Source organism: Scatophagus argus, chromosome 18 (genome assembly GCF_020382885.2).
Source record: "Scatophagus argus isolate fScaArg1 chromosome 18, fScaArg1.pri, whole genome shotgun sequence".
Classification (NCBI taxonomy): domain Eukaryota; kingdom Metazoa; phylum Chordata; class Actinopteri; family Scatophagidae; genus Scatophagus; species Scatophagus argus.
In genome coordinates, this window is record NC_058510.1 from 10,340,935 (window position 1) to 10,365,260 (window position 24,326).

The 24,326-nt window shown below is 41.0% G+C and overlaps 3 protein-coding genes across 7 annotated transcripts; 2 read left to right on the top strand and 1 right to left on the bottom strand.

Moving 5' to 3' along the window:
* Positions 1-954: 954 nt before the first annotated feature.
* zgc:111976 (uncharacterized protein LOC553663 homolog) lies at positions 955-6,984 on the bottom strand. 2 transcript variants are annotated; one of them, XM_046371396.1, is made up of 19 exons: positions 6,843-6,984; positions 6,609-6,721; positions 6,376-6,434; positions 6,095-6,186; positions 4,915-4,990; positions 4,769-4,823; positions 4,480-4,606; positions 4,378-4,406; positions 4,114-4,185; positions 3,946-4,020; positions 3,777-3,853; positions 3,638-3,700; positions 3,392-3,491; positions 3,146-3,270; positions 2,880-3,001; positions 2,525-2,723; positions 2,269-2,364; positions 1,961-2,063; positions 955-1,798 (listed from the first exon to the last, which is right to left on the bottom strand). In XM_046371396.1, exons 4-19 carry the CDS (start codon positions 6,182-6,184, stop codon positions 1,441-1,443), a joined length of 1,767 nt encoding a protein of 588 aa, XP_046227352.1. In that variant the 5' UTR covers positions 6,185-6,186; positions 6,376-6,434; positions 6,609-6,721; positions 6,843-6,984; the 3' UTR covers positions 955-1,440. The 2 variants fall into 2 exon arrangements, with proteins under 2 accessions (XP_046227352.1, XP_046227351.1); XM_046371395.1 differs by lacking the exons at positions 6,376-6,434; positions 6,609-6,721; positions 6,843-6,984 and adding an exon at positions 6,281-6,314.
* On the top strand, positions 6,706-10,599 carry ralaa (v-ral simian leukemia viral oncogene homolog Aa (ras related)). 4 transcript variants are annotated; one of them, XM_046371397.1, is made up of 6 exons: positions 6,706-6,844; positions 8,428-8,680; positions 8,809-9,017; positions 9,247-9,421; positions 9,557-9,681; positions 9,787-10,599. In XM_046371397.1, exons 2-5 carry the CDS (start codon positions 8,567-8,569, stop codon positions 9,677-9,679), a joined length of 621 nt encoding a protein of 206 aa, XP_046227353.1. In that variant the 5' UTR covers positions 6,706-6,844; positions 8,428-8,566; the 3' UTR covers positions 9,680-9,681; positions 9,787-10,599. The 4 variants fall into 4 exon arrangements, with proteins under 4 accessions (XP_046227353.1, XP_046227355.1, XP_046227354.1 ...); XM_046371399.1 differs by having other exon boundaries at positions 8,455-8,680; positions 9,557-10,599; XM_046371398.1 differs by lacking the exon at positions 6,706-6,844 and adding an exon at positions 7,001-7,144 and having other exon boundaries at positions 9,557-10,599.
* A 3,006-nt stretch (positions 10,600-13,605) lies between these two features.
* On the top strand, positions 13,606-22,768 carry cdk13 (cyclin-dependent kinase 13). The gene is made up of 14 exons (XM_046371501.1): positions 13,606-15,707; positions 16,096-16,662; positions 16,771-16,929; positions 17,032-17,171; positions 17,353-17,523; positions 17,614-17,803; positions 17,929-17,985; positions 18,113-18,214; positions 18,336-18,413; positions 18,993-19,109; positions 19,199-19,330; positions 19,418-19,614; positions 20,226-20,726; positions 21,239-22,768. The coding sequence occupies exons 1-14, from the start codon at positions 14,560-14,562 to the stop codon at positions 21,937-21,939; spliced, it is 4,260 nt and encodes a 1,419-aa protein (XP_046227457.1). The 5' UTR covers positions 13,606-14,559; the 3' UTR covers positions 21,940-22,768.
* Positions 22,769-24,326: the final 1,558 nt, after the last annotated feature.

Consider the following 24,326-nt stretch of genomic DNA (forward strand, 5'->3'; position numbering starts at 1 on the left):
TAGAATGATATAAGTAAGTTTCAATTATTAAAAAAGGAAAGGAAAAGCAGCAATCTTCACATTTGACAAGCTATTAATGAAACAGTTATCAAACTAGTTGCAAATTAATTTTGGCTTTTACTCTTTTGTTTCCATTCTTTTGGTACTTATATTTTGATGCGAATACTTTTACAGTACTTTTGAGTATTTTTCCTCAAATTGTCTTTTTTTTTTACTTAGGTAGAAGACCTGAATTCTTCCACTTCTTCTACTACTACTTCTATAAAGTGACAGAGAGGTAGCAGTTACGATCCCATAAGTTAATTTCCATAACATATCTGATTAAAACTTCAGATTTATGTCATCACAGGGCTTTAGAGACTGATAAAGAACCAATCAGACACTCAGGACACGCAGTCTCTTAAATATTCAGAGGATACAGACCCCCTGAAAGAAGAGAATGGTTTACCACACATGTCGGAACATTTCTATGAATAGCAGTCATACAGGCCACTGGATATCTACAAGTGAAGGCACAGGACAAAAACAGTTGTCTGCTGCCAACAGTCCACATAATAATCTAGATACATGCTGAAATTCCTTTCTAAATGCATACAGACTAAAGATCTCCTGAGGACAATGTGATATTTTGGTCCACGTGGACTTAAATACACAGATTAATGAAGCACCACTGGTTTTATCTCATCTACTACACAGACGTTGACCAAAGGCAAGTCTTCTTTGAAAGTGCAGCTAATTCATGATGGAGCTTTACAGGGACATATTCCACTTCTCTGTATTACAAGGCCACTGTCAGCATGATAACTTTTGTGCTTTAGAAGGCGTTTCCATTCTAGAGACATATTTAACTCCTACGCTTTCACACTGCCATTTCTCTGTTGTACAATTGGGTTTTAAAAAGGAAAAAGTCAAGAAAGGTCTATATATTTTCACACAATCAAGCCCTAGCCTTGATATCGTTTATGCATCTGGTCGAGTTATTTATTTTAACGTGCAGTGTGTGTTGATCTCTACTTTACTCTTACAAGCCATCAAGAATGCATCATGTACTTTAACAATGTTTGATTGGCTCACATGGTACCAATCAACTGAGCTCTTGGCTGTCTGAGAGAGGTCAAATGCCAGACCTCAAACCTTTACAACCAGCAATCTCTGCCACACTGGAATGCATAGTGAAGAAGAAGGGAAAAAAAAAAAAACACTTTATGCAGACGATGGATTTGATCATACACTAACTGAATTAACAAAGACAAAAATAAACTCAGAAAGGTCTAAAATTTAAACTACACAAAACATATTTCATGGCAAACCTGGTTTTGAATAAAACAGTTGCTTTACCAAAACATTTATTCAATTCTAAAAAAAAAAAAAAAAAAGGAAAAAGAATGACACATTTAAAGACTTAAACTTTAGAACCTTGCATATAAAGCTCGTACAGTTTCAGATCAGCTCTGATAGTTGGCCATTATTGGTCATCCAGTGTGGAAACACACCCACAGGAGTGAATGGGTAAAGGTTAACAGCAGGACTTGTATTTATTTCAGGAAGGAGCTCAGATTTGGCTACAGACATGGCATAGCAAGCTGAAGCAGAACCACTGAAGCTATCCTGTGGCACAGATGAACTCTGGGAGAACGTGGTCAAGGCGCTGCTGGTGTCGGCCACGGCGGTGCTCGAGGGAGCAGAGTGGTCATTTTTGGCCTCTGCGGTGGCCGGGCGTTGGAGAGAAATTGGAGCAGAGGTGATCTCTTCAAGCTTGCTGTGTAATGTACTCAGGGTCACAGGAATAGACATGCACCTGCAAGAGTATCAGAAAAGATATTTATATAGTTAACCTATAGATCCATTTTATACTCGTGCATTGCAAAACAACTGTGATCACGCTCCAAGATACTGATGCTACTAAAAGAGGAAGGCACGCAGCCACTGTCCTCCTCCTCTGTAAGTTAGAAAGCCATACCTCTTTGTGACAGTGGAAAGGTGTTCATCTAAAGATGGATCCCTTATTCCTGCTCCGAACAGAGTGCAGTTAATCTGATGAGAATCAGATACGTTCACAAACACTGTGGCAAAAGAAAAAAAAAAAGCACCATTAAATCATAAAAGTTTCTATGCAATTATCTTAAAAATATACATCCTGTGGTGTAAAAATCAGATAAATCCAGGTCATTGTTGTTGATTATGAAAAGGTGGCATTTTTCACATGTTGAGGCTTCATCTAAACAGTTATACTTAAACCTCAGTAAATATTCTGCAGCAAATGCTCACAAACAGCGAGGGAGTCAGTGCCAGGTTGGTGGAACGTCACAGAAAAGCTGGTCTCAGATACCGGAAGGACTTCATAGTGCAGGTCACACGCCCAACCTGAGAGCATCCAACTGTCATTAAAGTATCACATAACTGACTGATGAAATAAGATAAGATTAGGTAAGAACTGTTGAATGAATGAAAAATGAAAAATGTTTTCATTTCTTGGGTCAACTTCCCGTTTTAAACGGATTCTGTGATGTAAAAATTGTGCTACCCGTTTTGGCATGCTGAGAAGTGAAACAGCTCCTCAGCAAAGTGTTAATGGCACACTGATGTCGAAGCAGCTCCAGTAGTGGCGGGACATGGGCAGGGTGGGTGAAGGGAACCCTGGCCACCACAGCCCCTCTCTGGGCAGGAGCCTCCCATGCAGCGTGAGGGAGAGTGTAACTATGCATCACACCACCAGGAAGAGGCTGGATAGAAAAGGTGTTTCATCATTTTGTGTCATGCAGTACATGTTAAGCTTGTTTATAATAATTTATTAGATCTAATTTATAATATAACAATTTAGTTTGAAATGAACCCAATTACCTTTTGCGATGAGCTACAAGTGAGTTAAACATACAAACCACTGTGAAAACAGCATCCTGCCCATCTATTGTCTCCTTGTGGCTGTTTGCACTGGGTGAACTTCTCATCAGAAGCTTGGGTAAGGGTGCCCACTGCAGGTCAACATCTGGTATGGTCACATCTATTTAGTACAAGAGAGTATGTAATAGAGTGATGCTTTTGGTGCCATTAGTTCTGAAAGAATTTTTTGAACATGTTTTAAAAAGAAGATGAAAAAAAAACCCCACACATTTCATGCAATATTTATGGTTAAAACCTGCCTGACCTGTAATTTGGCTCAGCTTGTTTACAAAAGATTCCATCATTGGTATTGCTGGCTGCAGTTTGAGGAGAAAGCAGGCCGGCAGCGTCTCATACGTCACCTCACTCAGCGGCAGGAACACAGGATAACTACACCACAGGACACAATTTCACTATATTTAAACACTGCAGGCACTGATATTCACATTCATTGTAGCATATAAAATGAATAATATCTCATTCAGAGAAAGATTAAACTGTAACATGTTACCCTTGGGGATCCAGCTGTGCAGGCTGTGAGATCACAGACGCTACCTGAAGCTTGTGAGTCACTTCACTGACACCTACAGTCACCTGGGCTGCCTGGATCGCTGTTTGTTCAACAACAAGAGCTCATCAGGAAAAGCTACAGACTGGGACTGTGCCTCACAGATCCAAGCATTTATCAGGTCTATTATTAAAGTATTAGACTTTACTAGCAGTCAACTAAATCAGTTTGGCAGCTTTGACATCTTACATAAATCTGAGTTCTTGAGTCCATCAGATGGGCTTTCATAAAACTGGATAGTCAGGGGACAATCTGGACGGACAAATTAAAAATTAGATTTAAAAAAAGGCATGCATGACTTATGTTTTGGCTTCTTGGTGTTATGTACCTTCTTTTCCAGCCATCAGACACCCAACTCTGCCACTGTTAATCATATCCGTTCGGGGGTCGGAGTCCTTTGGCAGCCTGAGAGTAGAAAATCTGTGCTGATTAATTTTCTTTTGTTTGACAGTGAGTCATCCAAGAGCTGGGAACTCTGGGAGCTTGATGTCACTTACCTTGGCAAGTGTACCATTTGCTGCAAGTCCTTCCCAAGGCATTGTAGAGATGCAAACAATTTTAACTTGATTTCGCTGAAATTCAACAAATAAAAAAGACATAAAAACCCAAAAGCTTCAAAGGAACCAAAACTTGAAAGATCAGAGAATATTTTGAATGGTAGGTACTTGTCTCCAGGAATGTTATACTGGGCGAAGAGACCTGCTAACTTCATGGAGAACTCGGCAAATTTTTTTAACCTGTGTCCCAAAAGAAAAAAATTGCAGTCAGCATCTAAAGAATTTCCCTCCAGGGATAAATAAAGGAATTCTGATTCTGATTTAAGTAATTTGGGTAATTATTTAAATAGCACTGCCATCTCTATCTTTTAGGGGATAATGATGCTGCTGGCGGCAAGCAAAATGTCAGCATTTAAATTTACCATTGCTTACCTCAGCAGCTGAAGAAGGGACTCACTGGCCTGCAAGACAATTTATTTTTACTATCATGCAGAGGAAAGTGAAGTAGTGCAGTGAACGGTGCAGGCCACTTACAACGGGCGATCCTCCATGTGGGGCCACTTTTACGTCCTCCACCCCGCCACATGGCAGCAACACAACCTCCAGGTAGAACAAATCTGCTGTCATGTAGCATGTTGCCTCAGTAATGTGAAAGCCCATTCTAGGGTGAATACAACATCGAAGAATATTTGTGCCACTGCATTGTATTAGAAAATAAATTATGCTTTATAATGAGGAACCTATTCAGAAAAAATGGCGGAGCTGTGAAGTCAAATATCACACATCCACAGTGTCACAAATGACAGGCAAAGACAGACTCTACCCCTGTTGTTTGGCAATCATTTCCAGGCGAGACTTCACAGTATTCATGGAGGACACTGAAACATAATGGAAAGTGACTTACTCACAGGTAAAGTAAAACACATCTACTAAAATACATACAGAATCATTCATTTGGTTTTTATTCACCACTGAACACTTCCTGGAGCCTTTCCAGTGATCTAACCAGGGGTTCACAGGGCCTGGATTCATCTCTGGATCTGTCCTATTTGGGGACAAAGAAAGAAAAAAAAAAAAAAACAAAAACAATGGGGCAATTGTGTGGCAAAGTCATCTTTGTGAAAACAGTCCTTGGTACTCCCAGTGCATCCTGCAACACACAAACAGCATGACATCATGGCAAAGGGAAAGGTTGGCATTTGAATACTTTGCATTTTGGGATGGGCATGTTATGTTTGTTTTTTTTTTTTTTTTTTAAACCAGACAGAGACTGTTACGAGGGCTGTTGCACCTGAGAGTGGGAAAATATATGGCGCAATGACCTCAGTTCTTCTCTTGAGACATCTAGTCCTAAAGATGTTCTCTACAGCATTGCTGCTTTCGGGAAATTGTGCAACTATAGCCTCAGATGCCTTATCCCTTTGGACCACACATCACTTCAGACCACCAACTAATCATGTTTACCAGACTCCAGAGACTGACCACTGCCAAGCTCCACTTTGTATTAATCCAAGAGTATTATCCACCCTGCTGCTCCACTGATGACACATTTAAAGAAAACTAACACACCCCATCATGGCCTGAGCATACAGGTTAGTATAACAGTGGTTAATACATTTAAGAGCTATTTGCAGGCTTTTGTTGCATGTGCATGTCAGGATCCCCAAAACTGCAGCCAAATGATGATTTGCGAGTGGGGTATGTATGGAACAATAAATGGTCTATCAGAGTAAACACTGCAAGAGCAAATGACTGAAGCAAACAGATATGTTAGAGTTGACAAGGTCATAAGGCAACCTAAAAAGCAATCAAGAAATCTGATGTGAAGTGAATCCAAGACAATATCAATGCACAGACTGCTGATCCAACAACAAAGACTTGTGTGCTCCAGGAGAGATGATCTCATTCTCTGTGCATCATCACACCAGTCTCCGTTTAGTAGCACATCATCATATCAGAGAAGCAAACACTTTTGTCTTTATACAGCCAATAAGGGGCATGATTACAAACAACCCTGTCAACACAATCAATTGTGTGTGATCTACTTGATTTGGTCTGTGGTAATTAAAAAAAATGGGATTTCCAACTAACACGTAGACAAAATCAAAATTAATGTGAGAAGATGACCATTTACTGGAATTTATCTTACCATGCATCTTCGAACAAGCTGAAATGTTTCATTCCATGTCTTCTCTGCAAATTTCAAGTGCAGGTCAGAGATTACCGACGTCGCCTTCATCACTAAAGCAAGAAAAGGATTTTTAAAAGAAAACATTACAACTTTGGTAAATAAATTGTTGGATTTCATTCAATTTTAGGCAGTTTTAAAGTATACTTTGGCAGTAGACAAGCATGCATTACAAAGTTTGGATCTAATCATATTAAAATAAAACCTTGATTAAAAGATAATTAGGTCGACTTTGGGCCTACCTGGCTCCTCAAAGTCTATTTCAGTGTTGCTGACTTGATAAAGAGTCTCCTGAACAAACCTGTCAACATTTATGGGATTAGCCAATTAATCAATTACCTGGCATGTTCAATCCACACAGCCCTTAATCTGTATTTTATATTCAGCCATAAAAGAAAAATAACCAAAGAAGATATAATGGTATTATTTAGAACCGTAGGCGTTTTTATTTGTGAGAAATTATGATTACACTTACACAAAAAGTGAAATCGAGTGTTGTCTGGTTCTCCCAGGCGGGCGGGCGTTGTCAGACGGAGCCAAGCCTACAGGACGTCCAGTCAGTCTGCTGCTAACAGCTACCGACCAAGTCTGTGGAGTTAGCAAGGGAGCTAGCCATGAGCTAACGAGTGGCTAGCTGAGTCTTTTCATTTTACTACCATAATTCAGCCTTCGTCAAACGTCGTGTTAAAGTGAATACCGTTTAACCTACCGGTAGGTGCTGCTATTCAACAAATACCACCGTTGTAACCGTTGCTGCGGGTCATATCTGTTCCCTTTTTACGCTGCATCATTTAGTTATGATTAGCTGCTTGTTATCGCTTGCTAGCCTTTTGCCTGTGGGGCCACCCTAGCTGGCTAGCGAGGAGGCTGCTGAGTTTGGAGGATCGACCGAACATCTGTTGCCGGCTGCTGGATTTTGCGTATTTGTGTTTTACATGTTATCTGAGTCGCTGCCTTAATTTTTAACTTCCTCGAACATTAATTAACGGCAAGGTGACGTTAACTTGCTTGGTAGGTTAGTTAGCTCATTAGCCACATCGCCCAGTGTAGTCAAACTGCTAGCTATTTTACCTGCACTTGACATGTCACCAGCTAACTTGCTATTAAGTTAACGTGGTTATTTGAGTATTGCGCCTCGTTATTTGTGATTTCAGGCATCTGTGGATATTATAATATGGAGAAATTGCTAATTGCTCAGCTATAGACCATCTTATATTCTTGTCATACCAGTCCTGATAACGTTATTGAGTAGGCTACGTTAGCCAATTTCATGATAAGCAGATACATTTGTTAAGAAACTATGATGACATCTAATTGCAGTTACACCTAATTCTGAGGTTGTTATATAAACCTTATTGCTGTTTGCTACTGCATTTCTTTTTCCTTTTCTTGTTACGTTAGAGACCTCTACTGAGGACTTAAACAGGTGAATAGATATGAACATAATCTTTCTACAAAAACAATTTGATAAATAATGTATTTCCTTACTATAGGGGTTTTAAAATGACATTTCCTTTATTACCAAATCGTAATATTGACTTTCAGTGCAAAGACCCCTTTTGTTAATTCGTATAATGACCTGTTGGCTGCATTCCCATCTTTATCCCTGATCCCCAGAGGTCTGCGAGGGCTTGCTATAGGAAAGAGCATTAACACACACGTCAGAACATCATGGTTTTCCCATACTCTTCTTGTGCTGTTTAGTATGGGGAAACTGACCACTAAATCGCTTCGGCATGACTCAGATTTTATCTACTCCTGTTCCAAGTTTGGAAAATACTAACAGATGTTACTCAGAAGCCTTAAACATATAGCTATTTGTTTGCTAAATGGCCTCCACTGGTTACTCCTGCTACTCTCGCCTGCTGTTTGTAGTAGTACTAGTAGTTACATTTGCTTATCTGTGTGTCATTAATGGTCTGACATGCATGTGTAAGTTGCCTGCAAACTATTAATATTAAATCATAATGTAGCATGTGATGGTACTGATCTATGTTATACCTAAATGGTCACATAGTTGCATGGAGGAGTGATGCTGAGTTATGAAAAATACTGTTTATAAAGCAGTTTCTAAAGCATCAATCTAGTCCCACATTTTATATTACTATTGTCCTCACAAGGTACAGAGTGTAATCATCTGCACTACATTTGTAGTGTGATGGCAGTTTCTCCTGGTTTGATTTTATTGCAGTGAGACACAAAGATGGCTGCACAGTCTAACTGCAAAAGTGGAATCTAGACCCTCGGAAATGATGATGAAACTTCTTAGGATTTCTTCTCTTTTTGTCTCCCAGGAGTTATTGTTTCACCCTTTGTTGCAGCTGGAATCCTTGGACAGATTTTACGGTCTTCATTTCACAATCATTGCCTCCACCTCCAGCTCCACGTTGAACTTCCTCCCTTTTACACTCGGATCTCTTGCTACACAGAGCCATGGCAGCTGCTAAGCCAAAAGGGCAGAACTCTCTAGCCCTTCACAAAGTGATTATGGTGGGCAGTGGAGGAGTGGGGAAATCAGCCCTCACTCTCCAGTTCATGTATGATGAGGTAAGTAACATACATCACAGCGGTCAAGTAAAATGTACAAATTGTTGACGAACGCAAACTTTGTTGACATGATGGATGACCAGCTGATCCACAGTTGTTAACTCAAGCTTTATTTTTCTTTTCTCTAGTTTGTTGAAGACTATGAGCCTACCAAAGCAGACAGTTACAGGAAGAAAGTGGTGTTGGACGGAGAGGAGGTACAGATTGACATCCTTGACACAGCTGGACAAGAGGACTACGCAGCCATACGAGATAACTACTTCCGCAGTGGCGAGGGTTTCCTCTGTGTGTTTTCCATCACAGAACTGGAATCATTTGCAGCAACAGTAGATTTCAGGTCCAGTAGCATTTAAATCAGGCAGTTTCCCATTCATTACGATTTATTGGCAGCGACTACTGGGAATTTTCCCCAGCTGAAATGCATAACCAATGTATGCTGCTTTGGCATTTTGAAACATCATTAAAGGCAACTGTATTTTCTACATTTTCACCCATTCACTTTCTACTTTAGCAAGCACTAGTCTGTTTAAATAATTCATGGCTGAATGACATTTCCTGTTTTGCAGAGAGCAGATTTTGAGAGTGAAGGAGGATGAGAACGTGCCCTTTCTTTTGGTCGGTAACAAGTCAGACTTGGACGACCGACGGCAGGTCAGCGCAGATGAGGCGAAGGCACGCGCTGAGCAGTGGGGTGTTTGCTATGTGGAGACTTCTGCCAAAACCCGTGCAAATGTTGACAAGGTACAGTTGACTTGGTTGAAAAGAAAAGGGAAAAAAAGGCACACCTGTCTAAATAGATTTATGTTGTTGACATTGAGCAAACAGAGAAATATGACCACCCACTTTTTTTTCTTTTTCTTTTCCTTTTCCTAACAGGTGTTTTTTGATCTGATGCGAGAGATCCGGGCAAGGAAAATGGAAGACAGCAAAGAGAAGAATGGGAAGAAAAAAAGTAAAAGTTTGGCCAAGAGAATTAGAGAGAGATGCTGTATTTTATAGTGGTAAGAGAGAGCAGGATAGCTGCTTATGTACATACACATTTCTCAGACTTTTGCATTGATTTTTGTGCCCATACCTGACCATGACTTTCTGTTCCTGGCTAACAGGACATCCGACCGTGTGTCAGGGAGTAGAAAGGTGGCGCTCCCTACATCATTTATAGCTCTAACTTTTTATGTGCTGACACTCCAAATAATTTATGTTTTCTCTCTATATCGCTCTTACTCTGACCACATTACAGAGTGTACTAAATGGATGGTGTTTTAATTTAGGCCTAAGCTTGACAAAAAGGCTGAGCCCTGAAATGTTACAAAACCTTTCATTGTAAAGTTTGATGTGTATAATATATTCAGACAAATGTGCTGTTCAAAAGAAAATATAAAAATGAAGGTGTCAGAGCTAAGGTTTGAATGGGGAAGACATAACTGGAGCTTTGGTTGGAACTGCAAGTTAACAGACTCAGCAGTGTAGTGTCAACTCATAAGTGCCACCAAGGAAATGTACATTGCACTGATGGATCTATAAAGCAAGCGAAGTGATGCCATTCCTATTTGTCGTTTTACACCTCAATTTTGCTACATGGTATGGTTATGATCACTTATTTTTATCTGTGAAGTCAACCTTTTTTTTTTTCTTCCTGTCATATCAGCCAATGTAAGATAAGCGCTCTAAAGTTTCCATTTTCTTCCCCCTTAGCATTGCTTTGTTGAGTCTTCTCAAATGCACAAATGACATTGATCATCACCCTTAAATCTGTGAGGGATTTTACAACACTTGAACTGTTTTCAAATCTAACATTTCAGAAGTTTTACCTCATTCGGCTAATGACTTCCATTGCCTTTTTTGGGGGGGGCAACAAAGGAATCCCTGGTGCTCTGATAAAAGGTGATTCCATGACACTACATCCTTAAGGTTGATTTTAAAAAAAAAAACCTTCCAGTCATGTAAAGATTTACTTTGCCAGTTTTACTTTTCTTGGCTCAAACTTTTAATCACCAACCTTGTATTCCCCTCTTTTTTATGACAAAAATGTATAATAGGGATTTAAGTGGGAATAAATTAAATATAGACAAATTGTAAGGCATACAAAATGAATGCAGGCTTTGTAGAAGTAAGGTGGTACCGGTCCAAAAGGGTTGCTCTCAGTCACCAAAGATACATGCTAGCTAATACAAACAAGTGCCCACTTCGTAATGAAAATGACAACTTGTATTAGTGAGCACCAAAGGTAAGCACTGCAGTGTAAAACTGATGGTGGCAAATGTTGAAGGAACCTAAAGAATTTCATTATGAATGGTCTGGGAAAGAAGTGCAAGGTTACTTGGGATTTAGTAATTCATGTACAGTGCATCACTGTTGCCTCTCTGTCCATTGTGAATGTGAATAATCCTCCAAACCCATCCAGTTTGCCTGTAATCTTAGGCTGGCAATGATGTGCAGAGTTTAGAGGTCACTGACATTCTGCTTTGTTTACCTTTGTGTAAGACTGCCTGGTGTCCTAAAGCTGTAGAAACATCACACTGAAATCCCTGATGTGTTTAGTTGATTTTGAAGCAGTGTAAAAAATTGGCAAAACGAGGAGGCTATATATGATTATAGACCAGAACACACTGTGAAATTGGCCCCTTTATTCTCTTAGTTTCCCTTTATGACTGAGCCACTTTTTAATTTTAACCACAAAATTTCTTACTTATTTTAAGTAACTTAGTATTTTCGGTTGTTTTTAAAGTCTGACCACGCTTGACTCGTTCCCACATAGTGGTGCACCCACATGGTTGTTGCCACATTTCACTCTGATCCAATTTAAATCATTAATAGAAAAACTTATGTGCGCAGCCAAGAGCAATTGCATACCATCCTCAACCAATAGGATACCCAACACTGGACTCTATGCAAAAAAATATTGTTGTAGTTGCAAAGAAGAGGAGAATATGAAGCAACATTGTCAGGATGTGTAAACTACTTTTAATAAGACTGAGTGCAGTGGAAGCATTTAAACTTGAATGCTGTTTAAGAGATCTGACCATCTCAGAAAATGCAGCATCACTCACAGATTGTGAACCGTTTTCTATCTCGAAACACTTAATGTCTCATTGATTCCCAGAGTTTTTTTTACATAAACACTACAGAATCCCTGGCCTTGATTACAGGCTGTGTTTGCCATATAGTTTGTGTGTCCATTGTACAAAAAGACAGTAATTCAAAAGAACATCTGAGGTATTTCTTGTTACCTGAAAAGCACACTACAGAAAGTTAGATTTGAAAGATGGCAGGGTGAGATGGGATATATCAGGCGAACCAGAACCCAAAATGTTAGAACACTATGGCATCAGGATTTTTGGAAAGTAGTTTGGGTTAATATGTTCCAAGGGCTAACCTCAAGTACACCATAGTATGATTGAACACCCCTGAATGTTAAAATGGCAGGTGGAGAAACTGACATTATATTCTAAGAATCGCAGTCTGTTAAGGCATATCTTCCTCACCTTATAACTACTACATTAACTGCTTTGTCTTCATTGTCAAGGATGGAAGGTACTATATTTCAAGTGACCACCATAGTGCTTGCTTACTCTTAACATTGGCTTAACACAGTGTAAATCTTGTTTCAGTGCTTTTTCAGAAGCATAATCATACTTATTGTGCTTCTTTGTCTTCACGTTTAATTTGATAGAATCCATGGCCCAAATGTTTTCAGCAGGATTTGAGGTGTGATACTAAAACAGATATCTTTGTGAAAGCTATGAGCAAACTGTCCTACTGGGTATTCAAATATCTTGTTTTGCCTTTTATATAAATACCCTTGTAATAAAAAAGAATAGATATCTATGTCTCTGACTGAGTGGTTGTATGTATGCCATCAATTAAATGTTTCATTCATGTTTACTTATTTTGAACCTAACCACTAATGTAGCCTATCTGTTTGTGAATGCAAGAGGTGAAGCTTACATTTCATTTCATTTTTTGTGAGTTATTTGGAAATGGCAAATAAAGTGGATATTACTAATAACACTTTCCAACTGTGTCCAGATATTCTTTTTTGTGAAGATATATGTTTTGTCTTGGATTGTTACGCTCGGCACGCCGATTGTCCAAAGGGACTTTCCTATGTGACTTTGCACTTTTTGCTTTTCACATGACATTAACACACTAAGTTCCCACCAGCAGAGTCACCTGATTATAATTTTGTATGTCCAAAGAATATGAAATTGTGAATTTCATACCTTTGGTTCCACTATCTAAAGTTAGTGAATTTTCTGACATAGCTTTTCACTTTTTTTTTTTTTTATTATTATTTTTTAAGATTGCAGGCAGTTTATCAGTTTATAAGGCAGACTTTGCACTAAATTGTTCTTTTTGAACCATAGTGTGCGTGCAAGAGACAGCTTATCTCTGTTTACGCAATCGCGTTGGGTCTTTGTGCTGCATTTATGGTCTTCCTAATGTGTGGTTACGCCAATGTCATGAAGGACGAGATCAAACAAAACCATATGAATGTATTTATGTGTGCTTTTTCATAAGCATATCATGCGCATATTTAGAATACTTGCAACATATGTTGACAACATACACACGCTTATTTTATGATTTCAATTTTCAAAACATTTTCCAGGTAATGGCATACAAACGGAAACTGAAAGAGGAGGTGTGGGTGAATGTACATGTTTTTTTTTAGGAAATGTGTACTATTTCCATGAGTAATGTCTATCAAATGTGATTGTCACAACTCTCAAATGCGCTGTGTATGTCTTTGAGTGAATAAGATCAAGATCCAATTTTCAAACGATGTAATGAGTGTCATGAAAAAGAAGAGATTATCTTTTGTATAGACTCATTGATTTCTTTTTGCATTATATTTTGAAGGAAAGGGTTTCCCTTGGCAGTGACGTCACCACTGATCTGGATTACGCATACGGGTATCATTGGTTCACACTGACGCTCAAGGCCTGTAGTTTGAAAGCTGTCTGGGCCCAAGCGAGTAGCCACATTGCGAACAAAGTTATAATATTTTGAAATAAATTAAAGGAACGGTTGAGCCACATTGCCTGGAAATACGTTTGGTAAATTTGAGCCATGTACTGCTGAGGAGGAGCAACAACTCGACAGGATACGTGGAAGCTGTCGTGTTTTTGGATAGCATTGTTTTATTCAATCTTGACTGAGTTGCATTGAACTCCACGCAAGGAGAAAAGAAAGCTAGCTGACCAAAGTGCTAGCGGCTAGCTAGCTAGCAGCGGCTACACAGCCAACTCGCGTGCTATTCACTTCCTTGTTGCATACTGGAGTGTGATGGAAGGCGAGAAGAAGTTTGTGAGAGAGCGACTTGGTTTTTTAATTAGACTTTAACACTATCCGGTTCATGGATTTACATGCTTGCATGAACTGCAAAATTTCAAAGGAACTGGATTTTAATTGTAGCGGCGCATTGGGCCTACGCTTTGACCATGAAATGGAATGCGACTGTCTAGCTGGACACAGTTAGCTATTGGAAGCTAGCTGGCTAAACGGACTACCGTTAACTGGCAAATCCGGGAGATGGTTGTTCAGTGGTTGAGTACATGCTGGGTGTATAATTGAACACCATATTGTGGATTTTATGTAACGGAATCTGCACACACAAAGTGTCATGAATTGGGGTAATTCACTTTTCCTGAAACCACCAACGAGCTAGCTTTGTAATGCTAATGTTAAGTATGCATTTTAGCTAGCTAGCTGACTGGCTGTCTAATTGTGAAGTTGCTGTTACGTGAGCTAACTAGCCTGTTACACAGCTAGCCCAATGTTTTGTTCCACTGCACATCAAGGAACATAGTTTAGATAAGGTATTTTAATATATAAAAATATTCTGAACGTGGCTATAGCATTTATTTTGCGAATAAATGCCTAATTCAGAGGTGCTTCGCGAAGGTCGGGGACGGAGCCCCTCTGCACAGAGAAATGCTAACAGGCAGGACAGGCGTAGTAAACCAGGGAGCGGTGCTGCTCAGCGAGAGAGGCACCATGAGAAGAGGCGCTCATCAGTTTCGAGGAGGAAAAAACGCAGGCAGACCAAGGAAAGAGGCTTGTGGTTAACCGGTACAGCAGGAGACCCTGACAATGACCGAAAAAGCACTTTTGAAAACGAGGCTGAACTTCGGACATTGGTAGAATATGATGATGTGAGCTCCCAGTCAGAGCGATTTTCTGGGAGCCCCTCTCCTAAACTTGACCCCTATGCTGACAGGCTCTCAGTAGACCAACTCAGCGATGTTGACTTTGGTGACTATAATGGACCAGCATCCCCCGACAGAAGTCACCCGAAAAACCGGGAGGGGGTAGGCATTGGCAAGGATGAGCAAACAAGAGGACCATCTGAGAAGAATAAGCAAGAAAAGGAACTAGGCAGGAGAAAGGAACACCCGAGTCGTGAGAGAGATTCGTCCAAAGCCAGGAGTGGAGGTAGCCAAAGTGGCTCTAAAAATCACAGAGACACTACAAGAAGCAATGACAGAAATGGCAAAAGGACATCTACATCTCAATTCTCACAATCTGCAGATAAAAGGGATTCAAAAAGACATAGGAGTAAAACAAGATCTGATAAAGAGCCCCCATCTGCATACAGAGAAGCACCACAATCTTATAGAGATGACCGTGACGACCTCAGGGCATACAGGAGAAGTCCTGGTTTCAAAGCAGAAAGTCCCTATGGGACATCATATTCGTACAACTACCAGTCTCCTGGTGGTTATAACCAGCTAATATCTAGAAGGAGTCCAACTTATGGGAGCAAAAGACTCTCTCCCAGTTCCACATATTACAGTAGGGATGTAGATGTGTATGGGGCATATGTTATGCCCAAGTCACCCAGCACGTACTCCAGCAACAAAAGAAAGCGATCCCCGGTGAGCCCAGCCAACTGGCGCAGGTCCCCAAGTTATGGTCGACACAGTCCGTATGAACAAGGAGAGTTTGCTTCAAGTCCTTTTGGAAATCGCAAGAGATCACGGAGCCCATACAGAAAGTCCCTGAGTCCAAGTCCAGATGTCAGGTAAGTTCTTATAAAAGCAACTAATAGAAAGATTTGTTGGCTGTAGTGTAATTGTGTGGTGCGTTGATAATGGTTTATAATAAACAAACTCTTCAAATTTGATTCTGTGCTCTTATTAAATATTTGTAAACACAGAACTAACTACCAAATTTAAAAAAGAAAAGTTCTGGCATTGATTTCCTTAAACATCAGTTGTAGTTCTTTTTTTTTAATTTACACTTTCAACTAATTTTACAACCAAAACAAGAACAAAGTTGTTTCTGTCTTTTCTGTGCAGTTGTCATTAGTCATATCGTAGCTCTTGGTTATTTCATGCAAATAAATGTGTACATTCATTTTGTAATGTTTAAAGAAAGTCTGAAACATGTACATATCATTTTCTTTCTAGGCGATCTGCTAGGTCTCGTAGCAGAAGCCCATATTCATCCTCGAGGCATTCGCGTTCACGCAGCCGCCACCGCCACTCCCGCTCCCGCAGTCGCCCCTCTAGCCTCTCACCAAGCACGCTCACCTTCAAAACCAGTCTTGCTGCTGAACTTAGTAAACAGAAAAAGGCTAAAGCAGCAGAGGCAGCTGCCAAAGCCAAGAGCTCTAGCAACACTTCGACTCCAACCAAGGGTTCCTCATCTGCTCACCAGCCCAGCCCTAAGTCCAATCACTCATCCAGAAAAGGCCGCCCTCCCACACCACCACAACCAGAGAAGGGTCCCAGAACCCCCACATTGAGCCAGCCTCAGTCCCCCTCTGACAAGTCGTTGAAGAGGACCGCTGACCACCAGACCAGCAGAGACAGAGATGGAAAGGGGAAAGATGACTCTGTACCTCGGGATAAAAGGAAAGCACCAGCATCTGGACAGAGCAAAGACAGGGAACGAGCCACTGGTCCACTCATCTCAACTCTAGCATCTGTGCAATTGCCCCAAACGGTTCTTGAGCACATGGACAAAGGAGAAAGGTATGGATGTCTTGTTATGCCAGTTGACCTAGAATTTTTAATGCGCCTTTGTGCTTGATTGTCAAGACTTAACCCACTCTCTGTGTCTTCTATGTTTTCAACTTCCAGCTTGAAGGACAGCTCAGTCTCAGGGAAGAAAAGGTCAGAGAGAAAGGCACGTCAGCTTCTTGCAGACTTGCCTCTGCCCCCCGAGCTTCCTGGTGGCACATCCTCCCCACACAGCCCACCTGAGGATAAAAAGTCTCAAACAGTTCGCCGAAGACCAAAGTATGTTACCATGTATTTACTGGTATATCATATTGTCTTTCCAGCTGTTATTTGCTGTGAATTCACTTTGCTTCCACTGAAATATTTTCTTATCAATACCAGAATTTGTGGCCCAAGATATGGTGAGATTAAGGAAACTGAGATAGACTGGGGCAAACGCTGCGTGGACAAGTTCGAGATCATTGGAATCACAGGGGAAGGCACCTATGGTCAGGTGTACAAAGCGAAAGACAAAGACACTGGTGAGTGTTGTGAAGATGATATGTCATTTATGGCCCCTCATCAGTATTGTGAGCAAGGATCTCTTCTTGATGTTCTTTAGAGGTGAAATAAGGGAGGGTGGTGATAATCACCTGTTTTTAAAGCTCTTTTTTTAAAATGCAACTAGTGGTGTAATCTTGACTGTCTGCTCATTCCTCATAGCTGAAATGGTAGCTTTGAAGAAGGTTCGACTGGACAATGAAAAAGAGGGCTTCCCAATCACAGCTATTAGAGAGATTAAGATTTTGCGACAACTCAACCACAAGAGCATCATAAACATGAAAGAGATTGTCACAGACAAGGAAGATGCTCTGGATTTTAAGAACGATAAAGGTACATTATGTTTTTTACTCATATTTGCTCCATGATCCTGCTACACAGCATCAGTTTGTTTAAAACAGCATCTTTATTCTCTGTTCTTAGGTGCTTTCTATCTTGTATTTGAATACATGGACCACGACCTGATGGGTCTGCTCGAATCTGGCCTTGTCCATTTTAACGAGAGCCACATCAAATCATTCATGCGACAGTTGCTGGAGGGCCTTGATTACTGCCACAAGAAGAACTTTCTGCATAGAGATATCAAGTGTTCTAATATTCTGCTCAATAACAAGTGAGTCCTTTGTTCGTTTGTTTTTTACACAAATATAGTGAAGAGTTTTTTGTTTTTATTATATACTGAAATGTGTTATCCCAACATCATTTAATTAGTTTTTTTTTTTTCCCCTTCCTGATCAGAGGTCAAATAAAGCTTGCAGACTTTGGTCTTGCTCGGCTGTATAACTCAGAAGAGAGGTGAACCTTCTGTGTTCTTTGCAGATACACACCATTATACTACACAGTTAATATTTACAATTATTTTCACTTTTGTGTGCGATAATACTAACAAACACACCTTCTTGTCTTTCGTACTCCCGTTCAGTCGTCCATACACCAATAAAGTGATTACGCTGTGGTACCGTCCCCCAGAGTTACTTCTGGGAGAAGAGAGGTACACACCAGCCATTGATGTGTGGAGCTGCGGGTAAGAGAGTGACCGATGTTGGCTTTGAGTTTACTTACTCTATGTTAATCAATGATCTGTCCGATCAGTGTTAATCTTTGGTGGTGTAATGATAAAATGTATCTTGTTTTGCCTATCACAGATGCATTCTTGGAGAACTGTTCATAAAGAAACCAATTTTTCAAGCTAATCAGGAGCTTGCTCAGTTAGAGCTCATCAGGTAAGTTTAGGCTAAATCAGGCAAACATATTAATGTATAAAATTAACAATTAGTTCTGAAACCCTGGCTGGTCCTCATATAAAGATACACTATGTGCGTCAGAGACAGAGACCGAGAATAGATTTCCACTAAAACAGGAAGAGAAAGTGTTTTTTACAGATCATTTCAATCAACCATAATGCTGAGCAGCCACAAGATGTATTTTGATTGAACAGCCCTCGCTTGTCTTAAGTGGCGATATTTTTTGTGGTCTGCCTCTGCTATGGAAAACCCTCACAGTTTGTACCGATCTTTTCATGCCTTGAGTTATGTGCATAAATGGGAAAAACCACAACTGTCTCATTTAATCTGTCATTTACTTTTCTTACTTTATTTATTCACATACAGTATTGGTGGTATTGAGGGAGAGGAGAGAGTAAGTTGTAGTGTAGGCAAATGTGATGAACTGTAAACAAATAAGTCAGGCCAGTCCTCTGGGTGTTGTCAGAAATCATTGTGGTCTATGTAGCAAATCGCTGTTGCCTGTTATGTCCACACATTGCGGTCTTCTGCCTAAGCAAATAAATTTGTGTCTTTCAGCCGAATATGTGGCAGCCCCTGCCCTGCTGTCTGGCCAGATGTAATCAAACTTCCCTTCTTCAATACCATGAAACCAAAGAAACAGTACAGGAGACGGTTACGGGAGGAGTTTGCCTTGTATGTTCATGAATATGTTGTCCAGTTGCATGTTCCAGTATTGGGTCCTCTAGCGGTGTATTGTACTGAAATCTGCTTCCTTTGTCCAGCATCCCTCCACCTGCTCTGGACCTGTTTGACCACATGTTAAACTTAGACCCCAGCAAACGCTGTACAGCTGAGCAAGCATTGGGAAGCGAGTTTCTGAAGGATGTGGACCCAGACAAGATGCCCCCACCAGAGTATGCTTAGTTTTATGTTGCATCAACATGTTTATTACCAGAATGACATTATTTTCTCACCGTGTTTATTTGTTTCTATCTCCCCAGTCTTCCACTGTGGCAGGACTGTCATGAACTGTGGAGTAAGAAACGACGGCGACAGAAACAGATACCAGAGGAACTTGCAGCCCCTAAGGCGCCGCGTAAAGAGCTGGGCCTTGATGACAGCCGCAGCAACACTCCTCAGGGATTCCAAGCTCCTGGAGGTGTCAAAGCTCAGAATGCTGCTGCATCCGCACTACTGGGTGAGGTTGACTTCTCTTTGTACCTGTTATTATTAGCTTGTCAGGTACTGGTTACAGATTTTTTAATTGCTCTTGCCTGTTTGTATGGTGCTTTGCACTATGGTTTGAGTGTGATGCAATGCATCCAAAACAAGCACGACCAGTGTTCGTAATGACCAGGTAACTCCAACCCCATATATGTTGCTGCTGGAGCCGTGGATGATAAGTAATATATTTAGTTTATAGTTGGATTTTTGGATCAATTTTGAAGTATTAAAAGCTTTGTTGCTTCTTTGATCAAGATTGTAACACATTTTCACTTACTCAGTTCATCTTTTTCGTGCCTTCTGAAGGTCATAACTCTTGATGAATCAGCTGGGCCACTTGGACCGGTAGTCTAACTTGTCCAACTTGTTTTCATGCTTGCATTCACTTCACATGGAGTAATACATTGTTTTTGTTGTGGCTCGTTATGATAATCCCCTAAATTTTTTTTCTAAATTTCAGTCTATTCTCAGATATGGCGGAAAGCTCCAGATAAAGCTCATCAGTGATCCCTAAGTTTAGAATGTGTCGTCCCAGATATGTGTTTCCAAGGTTAAGAGTGAACCATCCTTTCTGTCTTCTTACAGACCCAAAGGGTCCAAACTCTCAGCTGACCCAGGAGCAGCTGGCATTCCTACTGAACTTCCTTGGTCAGCCTACGAGTGCAGTTAACACGGCCCAGTTTGTCCAGTCCATGAGCACAAAGGTCAATCAGGAAACATTACAGCAGCTCTCCAAAGCCCTAGCTCCCACTGATTCAGCTGAGCCGCCTCCTCAACCTACAGCTGCCAAGCCTCCCCAGCCTGCTGCTCCTGCAGGTGTGCCCCGTACACCCCCAATGCCGAAGCCTCCTTCACCCCCCACGTCTGCGCCATCAGGCATCGCAGAAGGAGAGGCTGCAGCTGCTACGCAGACAGCCATGACAATGTTGCTGGCCCAGCTCCTGAAGGCTCAGCAGGGTCAGAGGCAGGAACTAAGTGACAGTGGAGAAGGGGTGGAGAGTACTAATCCTGCAGGAGGAGCAGCAGGGGGACAGCTTCTACTGCCGGAGGTCAAACAGCCTCCAGAGCCCAGCCCAGTCTCTCCAGGTAACTCTCCATCTCTTAGTCTTTTCAGTGAGAAAGCAATATTTATATATATTTGTTATTTAATATATATTAAAATACGTTTTCCTTTTAAAGGGCAGTTTGACATCATGTGCAAAACATCAGGGTTCCTTGTCTTATTCTGCTTCTGTGTTTATTGACAGATTGCAAATGAACTTTAGTTTGGCTTTGTATTGTCAGCTCTATCATGTATCATGTATAATGAGAGATTAATTATTCCCTTTAAATAAAGCCATGTTAACCAGAATTACACTGAAAACTAGCTAGACCAAGAATACACGTGGAGTTTAAATTATGGACAAAACCAGTGAAATTGGTTTGGAACAAGGGCGAAATTCAAATGCATGTATAATAAATAGTTTGGGGAAAAATGTTGTTTTCCTATTAAGACTTAGGTAAGGACAAGAAATACTTGAAAATGAATGAAACAAAACATAAAAGCTGCATTCATTGCATTCATATGTTAGTTATGTAAAGTAATGTCTGTCTTTCAGTGTCTGAAGTAGGTGGAGTGTCTATCCTACCCCCAGACCAGAGACCACCTGAGCCTCCAGAGCCCCCTCCGCATGCTGACCTGGACTACCGCCAGCCTCCACCTGAACCCAAGACTGGCCATGCTCCCCCTCTTACTTCTGCAGGTGGAAGTGATGGAGGAAGACCTCCAGAGCCTGACTACCCACCTCTCCCCACTGCAGAGGGGCCTGGATACGGGGGAGACTATAACCATCCACCTCCCCCACCCTTCACTGCTGCTGGGTTTGGTGATGGCTACATGGGTCACATGTTAGGTGGAGGCCTGCCACCTCATGCTCTGAGAGAAGTATTTAGCGGACCAGGCCAGGCTGCTGGCTCTTCATCTGCTGCAGGCATTCTGGCCCCGACCCACCCAGACTCCTTCCCTCCAGGTGCAACGGCCACTGGATCCAGCAGCATGGTGTTCACTGGTGACAAGGACCATCGTTTTAAGTACAATCACAGCCCCTTACCCGTAGAGGGACAACCTAACCCCAGTGCTATCCACTTGTACAACCACGCCATGGCTCGAAAGGATGGTGTACCTCCTCCCCCACCCATCCCGGCACCAGGACAACCCTGGGGCTCCCCTTCCCAAGTCGGGGCTCCACCACTACCCCTTGGCTTTGTCCCTCATGTGAACTCGACAGCAACAATCAGAGGACGAGGCCTGCCTTTTTGAAAGACTGGAAATATGAAATTTAAAAGTTTGTGACAATGGACAAAAGGCTTGAGGACTCGGTTTGGAGCCTGAAGCCTCTCAGGCCAGACCAGACAGATCTGGAGATGCACACTCAGTTTGTAATAACTTAAATCTGTGTTAAGGCATTGTATTTCTCCTCAGTCTAGAATGTGGAGTATGCTGCACGAGGACAGCCAAACAACAGCGGAGGAGCTTTTCTGGCTCATACCATTTTCATAATTTTTTGTAATCTATTTTGCTGTCTTTTAAATTAAACTTTTACCTTTTTTGAGTGTACATTTATCAGGCTGGGGAAATTTTAAACCTGTATCTTAGCCTCTCTGTAATTGCTCTAGGGCAGACTAGTATTAATGTTTTGCACTACTGACTGAAAGTAGGCGGAAACTATTTTAGCTATGAAAGGAAATGGATGATGTGCTTTATCTGCACAATTAGGAATATGACCAATAATGTAGTGTCCTCTTTTTTAATTGCCATGATTATGTTGAAACAGTGATGGCTCAGTTCAATGGCTTGATGGCTTAGGTATCAGCACAGGGAGCTGTTTGAGGAAAAGGACTGTTAGTTCCAGAGAAACTGGTAGCACTTGGACAACTGCAGCAAATCTGATCGGACTTCATGCAAAAAAGGCTGTTTTCACTTTAAATTCCACATGCCTTTTTGCAAGTAGTTGTTATAAAATCATGAGCAAAACAACACACGTAATCCAAGTTCAATAAGGAAACGATGTCTTTTTTTTTTTCTACTAAAATGATTGTCCCCCTTCCCCCTCCTTTGGCAAATGTTTATTAAAGAAATGCCAACATCATATCTTTGTCTGCTTAATTACTACAAGGGTGTTCTCACAGTTACATGCTGTAAATGACTAGCAGTAGGTGTGGTGACTTCATAGATCACACCACTGGATGGCAGTGTCATGTCAAACATCACCACACTCACTTGCCTGCAGTGTGCACTCATTGCAACAGAAGAATATGGTTTCTGTGATGTAGACTGACATCCAGTACTGCGACTGCAGGCAAATGGACTTGTAAGTCTTACTCAAAACCAGTAGACCTTAGCAGCCACGATTTCACTGGCACTAAATCTTGACACTGAGCATTCACAAGATGACAAGCTCCTTGAGTATGTCAGTGTAATTCAAATGGACATGTTTTGGCTGTATTTGTAGCACAAAAAACTCTTCTTTTTGAAGAAGACACTCCCACACGTCTCTTTATAAAGAGTCTAAGAAGTGCTAACCTGGTATAGAAGATAGTAGCACCCATCAGTTTTCATACATACAGAGCACACACACAGCATTGCGACTGCTGGGAAGAAACAGACTGTTCCAACAACTGACAGCTCCCAGATGACTCAGTCTTCAAGCACTTTAAATTATGCTCTGAACATACTGGAAAGCAGTTTCTCATAGGTCACAAACGAGTACCCCCTCAATGCTCCCTCTTAAAGCTGGCATTGATGTGGATGTTTCTGGCTTTCGGTAGGCCTTTTTGCCGTTTTCACCTTTATCAAGTAAGACGTTGCTCTCAATTTAAAATCATCTTTATATGCACGTCACGTTCAAATGGAGTGATTTTTTCCAATTCCGTCTCATTATGGAGAAAATTAGAGATAAAATTCTGAAGATACATGCCTGTCTCATAAGCCTGTCCTTAATTTGATACTTCATAGAGAACACATATCACCACGCGCCTAAAATATGTATCTGGTTATTACAGATATTCTTTCAGGCTGAGTAACTGACCTTAAATACTACACACAGACTACAAACACTACACAGGGCAGTAGGTTTAAGACAACCTTGACGCACAAACTATGCTGGAGGAAAACTTGCAGAAGCATCGCCCATTGAGTGACATACTATTTGCAGCTGAATACACAGATCTGTCCTTTGTTTTACCCATCATATCCACATCTGAATTTGCCTCACATCACATTGCTGGTGATGAAAAAGTGATTATCTCAGAGGGGTTCCATTCTGCAAAGCTAATTCAAAATGTGGATGGCAGCTAGTCTGTGATTAATACGGCGTGAATGATGGATTGCTGTGAGAGTGGTGGCATCATATTTTTTGTACGGGTGATTGAAACAACAGCAAGTATGTTTAAATAGAACATGGGAAGAAAGAGACAGGGAAGATATGGTATGTATGGCTTTTTAAACACAGCACCACTCTTCATATTTTGGCAGATCCTCATCTTATTCCGTTATGTCATGATGAAGGGGGAAAAAAATGAGACAACAGGCCTTCCATCTTACAATTTAATAGGACGTTTTACTTGACCCTACACTTTATTTGGCCATTGAGGTCATGTTTAATGTTATGTTTAAATTCAGATAACCTCATCATGGTTTTATTTTGA

What these genes read in the sequence shown, in the direction of transcription:
- zgc:111976 (XM_046371395.1), bottom strand. An exon ending in AGCTTGTTCGAAGATGCATG is followed by an intron (nt 4,991 to 6,094) that starts GTAAGATAAATT and finishes GTCCCCAAATAG; the next exon opens with GACAGATCCAGAGATGAATC. An exon ending in GCACAGCTGGATCCCCAAGG is followed by an intron (nt 3,271 to 3,391) that starts GTAACATGTTAC and finishes CCTGTGGTGTAG; the next exon opens with TTATCCTGTGTTCCTGCCGC.
- ralaa (XM_046371397.1), top strand. Translation starts at nt 8,567, where the DNA reads ATGGCAGCTGCTAAGCCAAAAGGGCAGAACTCTCTAGCCCTTCACAAA. An exon ending in GCAGCAACAGTAGATTTCAG is followed by an intron (nt 9,018 to 9,246) that starts GTCCAGTAGCAT and finishes CCTGTTTTGCAG; the next exon opens with AGAGCAGATTTTGAGAGTGA. An exon ending in CCCGTGCAAATGTTGACAAG is followed by an intron (nt 9,422 to 9,556) that starts GTACAGTTGACT and finishes TTTTCCTAACAG; the next exon opens with GTGTTTTTTGATCTGATGCG.
- cdk13 (XM_046371501.1), top strand. Translation starts at nt 14,560, where the DNA reads ATGCCTAATTCAGAGGTGCTTCGCGAAGGTCGGGGACGGAGCCCCTCT. An exon ending in ATTGATGTGTGGAGCTGCGG is followed by an intron (nt 18,215 to 18,335) that starts GTAAGAGAGTGA and finishes TGCCTATCACAG; the next exon opens with ATGCATTCTTGGAGAACTGT. An exon ending in GCCCAGCCCAGTCTCTCCAG is followed by an intron (nt 20,727 to 21,238) that starts GTAACTCTCCAT and finishes TCTGTCTTTCAG; the next exon opens with TGTCTGAAGTAGGTGGAGTG.